At 33.9% G+C, this 13,088-nt stretch overlaps 2 protein-coding genes across 3 annotated transcripts; both read right to left on the reverse strand.

Annotated features, from left to right (window-relative positions):
* Positions 1–434: 434 nt before the first annotated feature.
* Positions 435–5,702, reverse strand: LOC18018700 (UTP--glucose-1-phosphate uridylyltransferase 1). Of its 2 annotated transcripts, XM_006400201.2 has the most exons (19): positions 5,459–5,702; positions 5,280–5,327; positions 4,847–4,938; positions 4,609–4,699; positions 4,078–4,138; positions 3,925–4,002; positions 3,792–3,842; positions 3,620–3,693; positions 2,925–2,997; positions 2,707–2,764; positions 2,482–2,594; positions 2,169–2,201; positions 1,848–1,900; positions 1,692–1,767; positions 1,558–1,614; positions 1,349–1,432; positions 1,155–1,253; positions 867–1,043; positions 435–756 (listed from the first exon to the last, which is right to left on the reverse strand). In XM_006400201.2, the coding sequence occupies exons 1-19, from the start codon at positions 5,521–5,523 to the stop codon at positions 730–732; spliced, it is 1,410 nt and encodes a 469-aa protein (XP_006400264.1). In that variant the 5' UTR covers positions 5,524–5,702; the 3' UTR covers positions 435–729. The 2 variants fall into 2 exon arrangements, with proteins under 2 accessions (XP_006400264.1, XP_024012070.1); XM_024156302.1 differs by having other exon boundaries at positions 3,925–4,138.
* A 627-nt stretch (positions 5,703–6,329) lies between these two features.
* On the reverse strand, positions 6,330–11,652 carry LOC18018701 (homeobox-leucine zipper protein HDG10). Its single transcript, XM_006400202.2, has 10 exons — positions 11,530–11,652; positions 11,334–11,451; positions 11,036–11,227; positions 9,312–9,872; positions 9,020–9,118; positions 8,710–8,919; positions 8,182–8,362; positions 7,691–7,959; positions 7,447–7,536; positions 6,330–6,945 (listed from the first exon to the last, which is right to left on the reverse strand). Exons 1-10 carry the CDS (start codon positions 11,646–11,648, stop codon positions 6,559–6,561), a joined length of 2,226 nt encoding a protein of 741 aa, XP_006400265.1. The 5' UTR covers positions 11,649–11,652; the 3' UTR covers positions 6,330–6,558.
* Positions 11,653–13,088: the final 1,436 nt, after the last annotated feature.

The following is a 13,088-nucleotide window of genomic DNA, read 5'->3' on the forward strand; positions in this document are numbered from 1 at the left end:
GATTTTCACTAACGTTTTCAGACACTTCTTGTCTGAAGTTTCTATATTTTTCACATTATTTAAAGATATTTTCCGGTAAATAATATGCATATTTACTAAATTTTATGATGTTATTGTATATTAGCATTTTTGTTGTTCACTTAATTTTTTTGTTTAACTTATCCTTCTTATGCGATTCATCTTAGTTCGTACGTATTGATTATCATCAATATATCTGACAGTTATGAACAATATACGAATTAAAAAGATGGAGGCGCGGTTCCAACCATTCACACATTTATCCTCATTAGAGACATTTGTAACTTATCATTCGCTGTTGAGATTACTTGGAAGCAAATGAACCACAGGAAAACGGTGATCACAAGGAAAGATAACTTCAACACAACCCATACCTTCAATCTACGAAGATATTGCGGCGTTACACTCCATACATATATATATTTTTAAAGATATATAATTGAACTCTCAGATGGGGACGAAATAGTACATATTACATATATCCAAAAAGGCGTGAGAAACTTCTCATCAACAAACAAAAGAAAGAACTCATGTAGGGAAAAAGAAGAAAATAGTAAAATTTATAAACGTACTTTTTTGGGGGGCTAAGCTGCAAAAAGAAAACATCGCTTCTCGTTATTCTTGTGATCATTTCACTTGGACAAAAGTTTCATTAAAAGTGCTTTCGTGTATTAAGAAAGAAGAAGACGCATCAAAGTTCATTAAACTTCTTCACAGATCCTCTGGACCGTTGATGTCCTGTAAGAACATAATGCAGAAATTGAGTCTAGTGATATACCTCCTACAATATCACCCGGAAATGTAACATGCCCGAAACACAGTGTTACTGTGTTATATATAAACGTTACCTTATTCTCGACCACGGAATTGTCGGGGATTTCAAGTTTAGTCCCAGAGTTTGCCTTCACCGACACTTTGCCCTTGAGAACAACGCCGGATCCAAACCAGACATCACCAGAGACCTTAAGGCTATCGAGCTCAACTATACTCGGGATGGACTTGAACCGGCTAAGGAAGCTAGCGACCTGTTTATTATTAACCAATCACAAAAAAAAAAACACAAAATCACAGTTACATTGTATTAGAATGAAATAATCTTTCCAGAAAGCCCAGACAGGGAAAGAACGTTATTTTACCTTTTTGAATTCGGGTCCCAATTCGATAGCTGGGTTGGTGGGGTTTGTTCTAGCTTTGTTTCGTGTAACAAAACCATCCACGAGAGTGTAGAGATCCGACTGTGAAAGATGATTAAGAATTGTTAACTCTCTCTCGCTCGTCTAATGGATATTTAGGATTTTTGTAGGGAAAGGAGTGGTTTAATTTAGCTTACTTGAACAAGAAGCAAATCTGAAGTTGCCTTTACTGGTAAGAACCGTGACCGAGGTACATTCACACCGATTGCGTTATCAAAAAACTGTTTGAAGACGGGCAAACATTAGAAGAAAGTAACGGTTGTGCAAAGAGAAAATATTAGAAGAAAGTATCGGTTTGCGTTTCTCCTAAAACTGCGTTAAGTGAAATATTAAACAAAATGCATACCCTTATCGCAGCACCAGCTGCCGTTTCCAGTTGTAGAACTTTGACTCCATCGACTTCCTGAGAAGATTTTAGACAAATCATGCAAAATTGCACTATAATAACTGTGCAGCGTGGCATGATTGTAAAACTAGTACCTTCGGGTTTGGGATGATCTCCATCTTAAGCGCGTCAGCTTCCACAAGCTTTTTGATGGCTTTCAAGTTAACCCAACTGTAAGAAGTTCAACAGTTAAAACCTTCGCATATAAATCTGTTATTCTCCATGTTTTGGGGGCCAGAGAGACTACTTACAGGTTGTTTGTGTTGAAAATCTTGAATTTCTCAATTGATTTGAATTCATTTACCTACCAAAAACGCGAGAAACTCATTCTTATTCACGCTCAATAGCTAGAGATAAGCAATTATGTTTCATGCTCAGAGCAGAAGCAACATTTTTTATCGAATATGGGAGCGAATTATGTAACCAGTAAAGGAAGCTAATGAAAGCTAGCATATAGTGACAAATTGGTACAAGAATTTCAAGGAAGCTCTAGTAAAAATGAAATCTATATCATCAAAAAGAAAGGAATAAATATAAAGTAACTAGAAGGAAAATAAGAGGTGTGGACTTACATGCTCATCAGGAACCTGAGCAATCTCCAAAAGCTGAGATACATAACGAAAAAGTCAAATTTAGAGGTCAATAAGAAAAACGAAAAACCGTGAGAATCATGAGTTGCAAAGACGACAGCAAATTATATCTCCTTATACTATTTAATTAGGAGCCTCGATAAACCTATGATTTGAAGGTGGCATGCTCAATAAGAAGGCGAGTGATTACAGAATGCAAAAAATTCTATAGTAGGTACTTACACCAAGTTTGATTAGTAACTTTCCAATAACCATGCAGCTGAAAAGCTACATCTAAACAGGAAACAAATTTTACCTGTACTTTTCCTTCGTAGGAGATGAGAGTTCCTCCCTTTACATCAGCTAGAGTTTTGGGTGTAACCTCCATACAGTACTCATTTTTGTTCTGGATCAGGTGCTTCAAGATTTCTGAAACAGTACGGAGTCAACCACACCCAAGAATTAGTCTCTGATTGAATGTTATTTTTCTAAATGCAACTAAGCAAAAGAAATAAAGGAGAAACTAAGAAGGGAGATATACTTAAGTCAACGATAGCGCCAAGGTTGTCTGAGTTGGCGACGAAGACATACTCCTTACCCTGAATAGTGAGAAACCCGGAATTAAAATTGGCAAATGCTAAACGACACAAAAATCATGGATTATTTGTGGAGACAAAAATAGTAATAGACTTGCCACTGTTCAAAAAATAAATTGGCAAATGCTTAAGGACACAAACATCAAGTATTAAAGGAAAAAACCTGTGATAAGAAAGCATCAAGCTTGCCACTGTTCATGAGGGATGGGAATACATCACCGTGACCAGGAGGATACCTTCACAAAGACATCTGTTATAAGTGGTGCGATCTGATAGAACCATAGAAGATATTTAAATGCAAATGGAATCTCAAATGCAAATGGTATATTTACAGGAAAACAAACTCCATGAGGATTGCAATATTTGGTTAAGCAGCGCCCAAAGGAGCATCATCAAGATTGTAAGCATGCCACACTCTCGAATAGACCCCAGGACAGCTTATCACACATTTCAAAGCTATTTGACCACTCTCTATATAATTGGGTAACCCTAGAATACAAGGACTCACAGCTTCATATATTAATAATGACAACTAAATCACCAGGCCTAAACACATATATAGCATAACATAATCAACCATTACTCAGTACAAGAAAGATTCCATTTAATAAGGGGACCAGATTTGTCTGATCGTTATTAAAGAAAAAAAGAATTGTCTGACCCAGTTATGAGTAATTTGTACTAGAATCAGAGGATCATCTAAAAGTGCTCTGAGTCTGTTTCTATTCCTTCTGCCAGTTAATGTGGTGATGCAAGTGCAAACTTTTTAAAAAGTTTTGCGTGATAAAAAGAAACCAAATGCAAACGGCAGTGAAAATTACAGTACAAGTTTACTAGTCTACCAGAGCGAGATCATACCAGCCATCCTTGTCAGTCTTTCCTTTGCTAGGCCACGGCACAAACTCATCAGCAACAACACGAGGATACTTGCTCTACATAATTTAAGACAACATTATTAGTTCGAGGGTTGACCTGGATAGAAATAAATGAAATTTGTTTTTTAACTTGTAAAGGCATTGACATGAAATACCTGATTAAAAGTGTGAATATCAACATTCGAGTTGGTGTACTTCTCCACAATCTGAACGAGGCAAAAATCAGTCAGCCTACAACAAGATAGATGTAGAACTCAAGAGATGTGATCCTCGGTGAAATAAAAGTACCTTTTGGGTGTCATCATGTGTATTGAATGAGTTCATGAGAACCAAGGGAACCTTGCAGCCATACTTGTTGTTGAGATTCTGTGGTGGAAAGCGATATATGAGGTTATGTAAAGGCATTAAGATTAGAACAAACGAAACGAAAAAACGACAAACCTCGATCTGGATAACAATCAGGTCCAGAAATGTCAAACCATCACGAACTTCGATAACCGATCTGCACAGAAACAGGAAAAGAAAATGAAACCTATTGTTTGAAGAAAGAATATGTCGCATAGCGCATCAGGGAAGGACTGGACATAGAAACCTCAAGAATATTTACATGAAATCGATGATGGTGTACACAATAACCCAAGCTAAAACTATGGATGGTAATTACTAGGACGAACTTGTTTACCCCTGAATTGGACTACTACCATAATCCATGCTATTTTTAAAAGATGACAGTGAATGTTTTACTAGTTACAGTAAGACGCGCTAAGTCCATTAGCGATGGCAATAAATCCTATAGACCAAGGAGCAGCCCACAAACAAGGAGGACATGGTAAATGGATCTTCAAGCTGGCAAAGGTATTCAGAATTACACCATCAACTTTACTATCTCAAAGAGACTAGAGCAACTACTCAAGCAAGGTTAAGCGAAAATAGTTCTGAATACTGATAGTGACGCAAGATTAGAAAGCTTACTTTGGACCTGTGCATCCCATTGTCGTTCCCAAACCCCCATTAAGCTTTAGCACAACAAGCTTGTCCAACAGATATTTGGTCTCGGAAGCATCTTTCATAACATTGAAACATAAAAAAAATTATTCTTGAATGGTAGGGAGACAAATGTCGCAATGCAAAACTAGTACACAGAACATCCAGCATACAGAGAGCAAACTTTAGTACAGATTTGTATCATTCAAGAAAAGAATAAAAATACCTTCGGAGACGTTAGCCATTTTATCGTAAGGAACAACGATCTCATCAGTAGGTGTCTGGATCTTACTCCATTCAATGTGCTGAGCCTCACCGCTTCAGATTCAAATGAAAATCAGAGAATTTAGAAAAACATTTGGTCGTCTATGATATGTAAACAATCTATGTTTTTAGATCTATCCCCAGATCCAATACTAGAAATAGTCATAAGTCGATCATTTCAAAATTAAAACTACATCCATGAAGAGAGAATTTGATAAACACCAACAGGAAAATTCAAACTCATTCCAGAAATCTATGAAAACTAAGAGTAAACGGAAACGTTTCAACCAGAAACAGCTTGATCTTCCCAACTCAAGATGAAAGCAAAAAAAAAAAAAAAAAATTCGATCAACGTAGGAAAATACACATCCGAAGATACAAAACCAAGGACGAACCTCAGGTAACGTGAGACGAGGTTGATGAATCCGCTTCTCTCATTCTCGCTGAAACAAGGGAAACAGATCAAGTTTAAACGATGAAGAAGATCACCAGATCTAGAATCAGAATCTGAGCTGACAGATTTTCGACAGAAAGAAATAAAACAGATAATCGAGAAGGAAACGAGAGCGCAAACCTCATCTCATTAAGTCCATCGGTGGCGGATTTGAGCTGAGGGAGCTTCTCGATTGCAGCGGCCATGGTTGATTTCCGATGATAGAATCCGATGTACAGAAATTAGTCGCAGAGAGGAAAAAGAGAGATTGAGAATGAAGAGTGGTCTGGGTATTTATAGTAAGGGAGAGCTTGGGGAGGAGTTAGTGGTGACGATGAATGTTACCGTAAATAATGTCCGTTGTCTTCTCTTTGCCAATTGTTAACAGAAAATCTGTCGCACCTTTCAATTGCATGTCGATTCGGTTTTTATCTTCTCTTTATTACTGTACCGTTCGGTTAAATGTTTAAACCAAGCAAATTGTACCGTTAGGTATATGATTGATTTTAGTATTTTCGGTCCTTTTTCTTTTTCTCTACAGTTCCAACCTAACCACATAATTAAGAGATTTAAAAGGAATATTAAAAATAAAATTTATAACGACGGAAAAATGACATCAAATCAACGTATAATTGAACCAGTTTTCGATCGATTTCACTCCAATTTATAAAGAACTAAAAACCATATGGAACACATTTGTACAATTGTTCTTATTATTATCACCATAATAACGAATTAATATGAAGGTTGAAAAAACGAGTACCACGTCTTGCAGGTAAGCTTAGCTATCCATTTCCCATGGTGCAGTTTTCACGTACCAGAAAAAAGATATTTTGATGTAGATATGTTACTTACAAACATGAGCGTTACACTTTATCGTTTAATTGATGAATTTCATAGAATAATTAGTCATATCAAAGTTATTTTACTTAAACAAATACTGAAACTTTATAAATAAAAAAGAATACTGAAATTAAGCAATAACATCTTATAATCATAGAAAAATGTCACAAACAAATATGCCAACAACAGGCTATAGCATAAATATTGTTTATCTAAGGATCACCCTTAGAAATTATTATAAGTTTAAAATCAACCAAGAACATGAAAGATATGAGTATAATGACTCATTAGAGAATCATCGGAGAAAAGTCTTCTCACTCACAAACATTATTGAAGAAAGAAAAAAAGATGAAAAACCAAACAGTTGATGGTTTATGAAGCTGGTTGGCTAAACTCTCTCACTGACCATCGCAATTAAGCATGGCTTTAATCCTTTGAACGGTGGAGCTGATCAAGGTATTGACTGTGGCCGTAGACTCTTCCATGTTGAGATCAGCAGATAAATTCGGACCGCAGACGAGGATCTGGAAAGCCACCGTGAGGAGAGTCTTACAATAGTCGCGGCCACCGTCGAGCTCGGCGGCAGGGGTGGAGGAAGGACGGCCGTCACGGGAGATGATGAAACCGGAAGGGAGGATTGCAATGCCGGAAGGATCGACTTGGCCTGAAACGGCAGCGTATGTTGTGTTTAGATCCATTGGAGCGTAGACCACCATACCTCCTAATGCATCTATGAAGCTGTCTTGTAATATCATCAATTCACCATTCTCCGTTGCAGTTGTAGGCTAAATACATATATACAGAAAAAAACAGCATTAGCTATTAGGAGAAAATAATCAAAGTTAATTAATGCAATGTCATATACATCAAATGTGATGAACTTCCATGAGAATGTAGATGTGGGTTACTTTGGAAAGAGAGATATTTATGTTAGTCATATGATCAAATATATGTTTGATCTATTATAGTGATGATGATCAACTTGCGGTTCATGACCTCTAAACTGTCAAACAAAAATGAACATCAGTGACTCGATCTAGAGCCGGTTCCGGAGAATTTTTTTAGGAGGCAATCATATGGTTTTCAAGGAAACACTTAACAAAAAGAATATATATCAGTAAAACATGATAATTTTTGTTGTCATTTCTATTATATTTTGCTCGTAAGAAAACATGGATTTCTTACACTAATTGAAACATCTCTATGAAATGCTAGTTGAAAAATGTTAATTTATATTAACTTTTATATAATGTACAAATAGCAAGCTAGTAGTATGAGTAAAATACCTGGAGAATAGTCACAGAGCACTTATTGTCTAATCCAGTGACAAAGCGAGCGACCTCAGCGACCGGTTTCCCTTGGCAGAGAACGTCCCACTTTTTTTTTTTTTTAAATCCGAAAATTAGATTTCATGTTAATTACCAAATTAATTAACAACAATGTGAAAAACAACGACATTTTTTTTATTTAAAAAAAGCTAGTTAAATATGGACTCGTGAAATCAATCAATACATGCATATATATTCTTACCTGGTGACGAACGTCGAGATTTTTAAGGAAATTGTAGACTTGGACAGGAGAGAGAGGGAGACATAAAGATGAACCGGCGCAGACAATGAGACCGGGCGGTTGACCGGCCTCATTGTTTACCCGCACCGAAACCCTAACTCCGCTACTGTTGGTTTCAGATAGTTGAGAGAAATCGAATTTTCCAGACATTTTTAGTATCCATGCAAAATTCTTGGACATTTTTTCTCCTAACCTCATGACACTCCTTCTTCCTTCTATAGTTTTCACAACTACATTAAAAAGGAGAATATATCTTTAACTTTTATAAATAGTTGGGAGTTTCACACGCTAAGAGTTTACAAACTAGCACTTTGTCAAAACTAGCACTTTGTTAACCAAAAAAACTAGCACTTTGTCAAATATCATTGTTGCATTGCATATTAGAATTTTCTTCAAAGCTCAAAATATTTTAAATAAAAAAAATCAACGTATTGTGATATGTATAAAAATACCTCCGCCGTAGTCGGTGGTGGGGAAGGCAGGGATGGAGGAGAGAGAGAGCCTCTCACACATTCTCTCAAGAGTAACGGTCCAACGGCGAGCTCCGTAGCCGAAGCCGCCGCATAAAAGGTCTCTGTAAAGCCGATGTGTTCGCACTTTATCATTCACTTCCACGTGCTCCATCCACGTCACCTGCTCATGCATTGTTTGTCATAGTTTAATTTTGGTTTTTTTTCTTATAGGGTATTCAAATTATAAACTTTCAGTAAATGCTCTAAAACGGTTCTATCATATATCATAAACCATTTCTCGCGCTCTATGAAAATGATATGCTATGCTTTTGAAACCTGCCAAGCCATTTCCAACCATCAAATATATTTCTGATTTTATTGTTTTTCGGTATTGACTATAGATGTGAGATGTCTAATTGATCAATTATAATGGATTTAGTTAAGAAAGAAAGACTGAAATTAACAAATATAGGAAACTATTTAAAATAAATAAATACATATAAAAAAAAAAAAGAGAAGAGAGGGGACCTTAGAGCGACCGTCGGGCAAGGCTTGGATGAGACAACCGGAGGGACGTTTGGAGCAAGTCGGAGTCGTAAACTCAAAGTCAAAGTTTACGTGATGACACGACACGTCAGCAACCACCCAGAGATCTTCTTGCATTTGTTGGCAACATCTTAGGATCATAAACTCTCTCGGTGGCACCAATGGCGACAGAATGTGCACTTGCTCATACATCTGTTTTATTTATTAGCCCGTATTTTTTGTTGTTTCACCAAATGGTTATATATACTGTTAAAATAAAACATTACAACAAAAAATGTTATAAGATTCATACCAGTTTCGAGAAGTTTTGTTTTCGTGGGTCCATGGATTCCAGGACGTGAATCGTTTTAGCTTCGTTCACAATTGTTGGAAAAAGCCTCGCCCATTTCTCCTGCAATATTTTGTATTTTTGAATTGTATATTAAAATTATAGTTTCCTAGATTTTCATTATATCATGACAAACTTTATTTATAAAAAACAGAACAAATATGAGTAGTTTAGATTTTTTAAAATGAAACTTTTGCTAAAAAAATGATAATTCATATGCTGATTTTAGTTTATATATAAATTATTAAATACGTACCGTATCCAAGAAGATTTCCACCAAGTTTCTTGCATCTATTGGAACCACGACGACTTCTTTAGAAGACTCAATACGAGCACTTGGGTTCTTGAAACGGTTAATCTTTGTAAACAATTTCTCATAGTTCTCTTGATCAATGACGAGTCTACCATCGATAGACGACTTGACCCACATTGGTTCTTCGATTTGAATCAGTTTTATAACCTCTGTCACAGCATTTGCCGTCGTTTCAGACATCATGATGTTCTCCATTTGAGATAGCGGCTGGAAATGCTGCGGTCTTCGCGGCTGAGGCGGCTGAGGCGGCTGAGGCGGCTGAGGCGGCTGAGGCGGCTGAGGCGGCTGAGGCGGTTGGGCGATGTTGGAGTGTTCACGAGGGCATGGTCCTCTTGCCAAGCTAAGTGGCTCGGGGAGATAGTTCGAAGAAGGTCCATAGGAGACATGAGGATTATCGGAGGAGGTCGATGCGTACAATGATGGACCATGTGGATAAGCTACGGAATCGACGCTAGCTGTTGGGTGAACTCCACTCTTATTTACGTAACTTGAGAGTCTTTCACGCTGATATTTATATTTCGATCAACATAAACATTAGTGATTTTATCGGTAACATAAATACGATTATTGTGATATCAACATAGTTTGTAAATTCAAATATTTAACAAGGAAACAAATCAGATTATTCATTTTTATGAGTCACGGGGTTGAACTAGTTGAATTGCGGATGATTAAATTGAAGATTTATATTAAAATACGATTAGCAAAAATATAAATAGAATATGTATATATACAGTAAAAAATTATCAAAATTACTTGTTTGTATCATATTCCATTGATGTTTATAATCTTATTTTTTATGAAATTTTATAATTATGTTTAATATTTCAAATGAAAAGACTCAACCGGCAAAGTGAAAACTATACAAACCCCAACAGATTTCTTTACGAATCCGACGTAGGCCTGATTTATAATACAACATACAAAACATTCTTAAAACCAAAAAAAAAAAACATAAAAAACATTCACAATTAAGGAAAAAGTAAACATTCATCCAAAAATTATTATTTTTTATAAAAAAAATTAGCTTGTTCATATTTGGTGATCTTCTATCTATTATAGAGATGGTTTAATGGGTTTAGTGAAAAAACAATTGCATGTAGACATTATTTGTAAAACTAAACAAGGAAACAAATCATACTAACTTTCATATAAACGCAGAATCACGGTGTTCAAATGAATCGATTTTCATATAAGCGCAGAATCACGATATTCAAACGAATCGTTGATTACTAAATCGATGATTAATTTTATAAATAATAACTATTAGCATAAATAAATATAATATATGTGTATAGTTCAATTAAAGTTTGTTTAAATCATTTTTTATTAGTTTTCCATTGGTGGTTTTTTGTATCGTTTTAAAAAAGTTCAAACATGTATTACTCTATTTAATACTTTAAATAAACCATGAACCAGACAAACCCTAACAAAATTCTTACTATCTTCAGTATTTAAAATGAACTGTAAACTAAAAAAATTGAAAAAGACTTTTCTGTTTTTTTATATATAATTTTAAGATTTATACAACGATCCATAAGTAAATGATACTAAACAGTCTTTGCTTCTTAGCGTTAGAATTTAACAATCCAGTTAACGATGGAAATATTGGTGAGAATCAAAATATTAATTGAAAAAAATAATAATATATATGCATGAACACGCACCTGTGCTTTGAGGTAGGCGTTTTGTGCACGCAGTTTTTGGAGATAGAGCTCGCGTTCTTCTTTCCCAGGGCGAGGGCCACCACATGGAGGGCAAGTCACAGTCTTTAGTGCCTCTTGTATTGCTTCATTCTCACATCTTATCTTCATGTTTTCTGCTCTAAGTGATGCGTTGTCTGCTTTTTCACTTTGAGCCTATAATTTGAAAAAAAAAATCTCAAAAATTAAATTACTTCACATCATGACTAAATTATAATATATATAGATATATAGAAAAAAAATAGATACGACAAAATATTACTTTAGCTTGTGTTCTTTTGTTCTGAAACCAAAATTTGATTTGTTTTGGTTTAAGTTTCAGTTCTTCGCTCAATTTACGTCGTTGCGATTCGTCTGGATGAGGACATTCTTTGAAATACCTTAAATCAAATTACAAAACATTAGTTATAAATTAAGAGGCTCTTAATCAAAATGTTTTAAAAAAACTAAAATCTTACGCTTCAAGCCTTTGAATTTGATGATTAGAGTGGCGCTGGTAAATCTTCTTTTCCCTGTTGTTAGTGTTCATAGAAGTTTCCCGTTCATCGCTTGAACTGCTATCACGACTAGAATCCATTTTCTTTTCCAACCCAAATGAAAAGAAAATTACATAATATATTTACCACTTCAAAGCTATTTATATAGAAAACTATAATAGACAAATATGGTTATAAAGTTTTTCCTTTTTCTTTGCAACAATTTAAAATTTTATTCTATGACTTTAAATTTTATTTAATAATAAATGGAATAAGTAGGGCAACAAAAAAAAACAAAAACCATTTATGAAACAAATCTCATAACAGATTTATTTCCCTTTTGGGACACGTTACTTTTAAAGTAATTAATAAAATATTTTCTGTGATATTTTCAGTAGATAAAAAAAATTATTTTCTACTACATTTTGATTTATGGCCATGTTTCACTTATCGTACATATGGATAAGGATTGGACATGAAAAAAAAAGGAACAAATCAACTGTAGTGTCTAATTGACAAACAAATGTTAAGGTGAGATCCTGGATTTTTATCATAAACTAATATATATTAATTTTTGTTTGCTATCTTCTAATATATTAATAAAGAAAAGTTATTTTACTTTTACCAAAAACAAGATAAGTTATTTGTTCTTTGTTTTAAAATAATTAAATTTGATTCTAGACAGTCCACAAATTAAAAGATTTGTTTTATTGCATTTTACTGTTTATTTAGATTTTAGCTTAAATGATTTATCTGGGGATATTTCCATGCTTTTTAAGCATATAGTATATATATATATAATTTATACATGAAAACTCACTATTTATTTTTAAAACTTGATATCTATCTATATATATATATATATATAATAATTTATGTTAATAACATTATGTGTTTAGCAGTCTATTTAATATTTTTAGTCCAGAAACTCTAAAAATATACAAATATCAAATCCAATTATACAAACTTAAACATATCTAATAAAAAATTGAAATCATTTATTAAATAACAATGAATTATAATTCAAATTCAAACTCTATAAATAAATTTATAAAGGTAAGAAACCCAGAAAACATTAGGCTAATATGCATATATACTAATTAAATTGAAAAAAGAAAAATTGGAAGAAAAACTAAAAATATTTTTTGTTGAACATAGAATATGTCAAATTCATTTATTTTCAATGTTAAATATTCTGATCCAATTATTCAATTTAAATAAAAATCGATAGCATTATTATTTTTTAAAAGGAAATATCGCAAAGACATAACATTGAATTTTTATCAGCAGAATCATAATGTCGAGTGAGGCTATTTTTATACAACATGTAAATATTGTGACCTTCAATAATAAAACATATAAATGAGCATTAAACAGCAATAAAATAAGAAAAAAGAAAGAAAGAAAGAAAATTCAAAACGTTAATTGAAAATCTAGCCCAAAAAATAAATAAAACATAAATGAAAATTATATTATATTTTGTAGATTATAAATAAGTTCTCGGAGTCAATTCGGTTAAATAAAAAAATGAGAATCTTAAT

The sequence above is a fragment of the Eutrema salsugineum genome, unplaced genomic scaffold (assembly GCF_000478725.1).
Source record: "Eutrema salsugineum unplaced genomic scaffold, Eutsalg1_0 scaffold_2, whole genome shotgun sequence".
In the NCBI taxonomy this organism is placed as follows: Eukaryota; Viridiplantae; Streptophyta; class Magnoliopsida; order Brassicales; family Brassicaceae; genus Eutrema; species Eutrema salsugineum.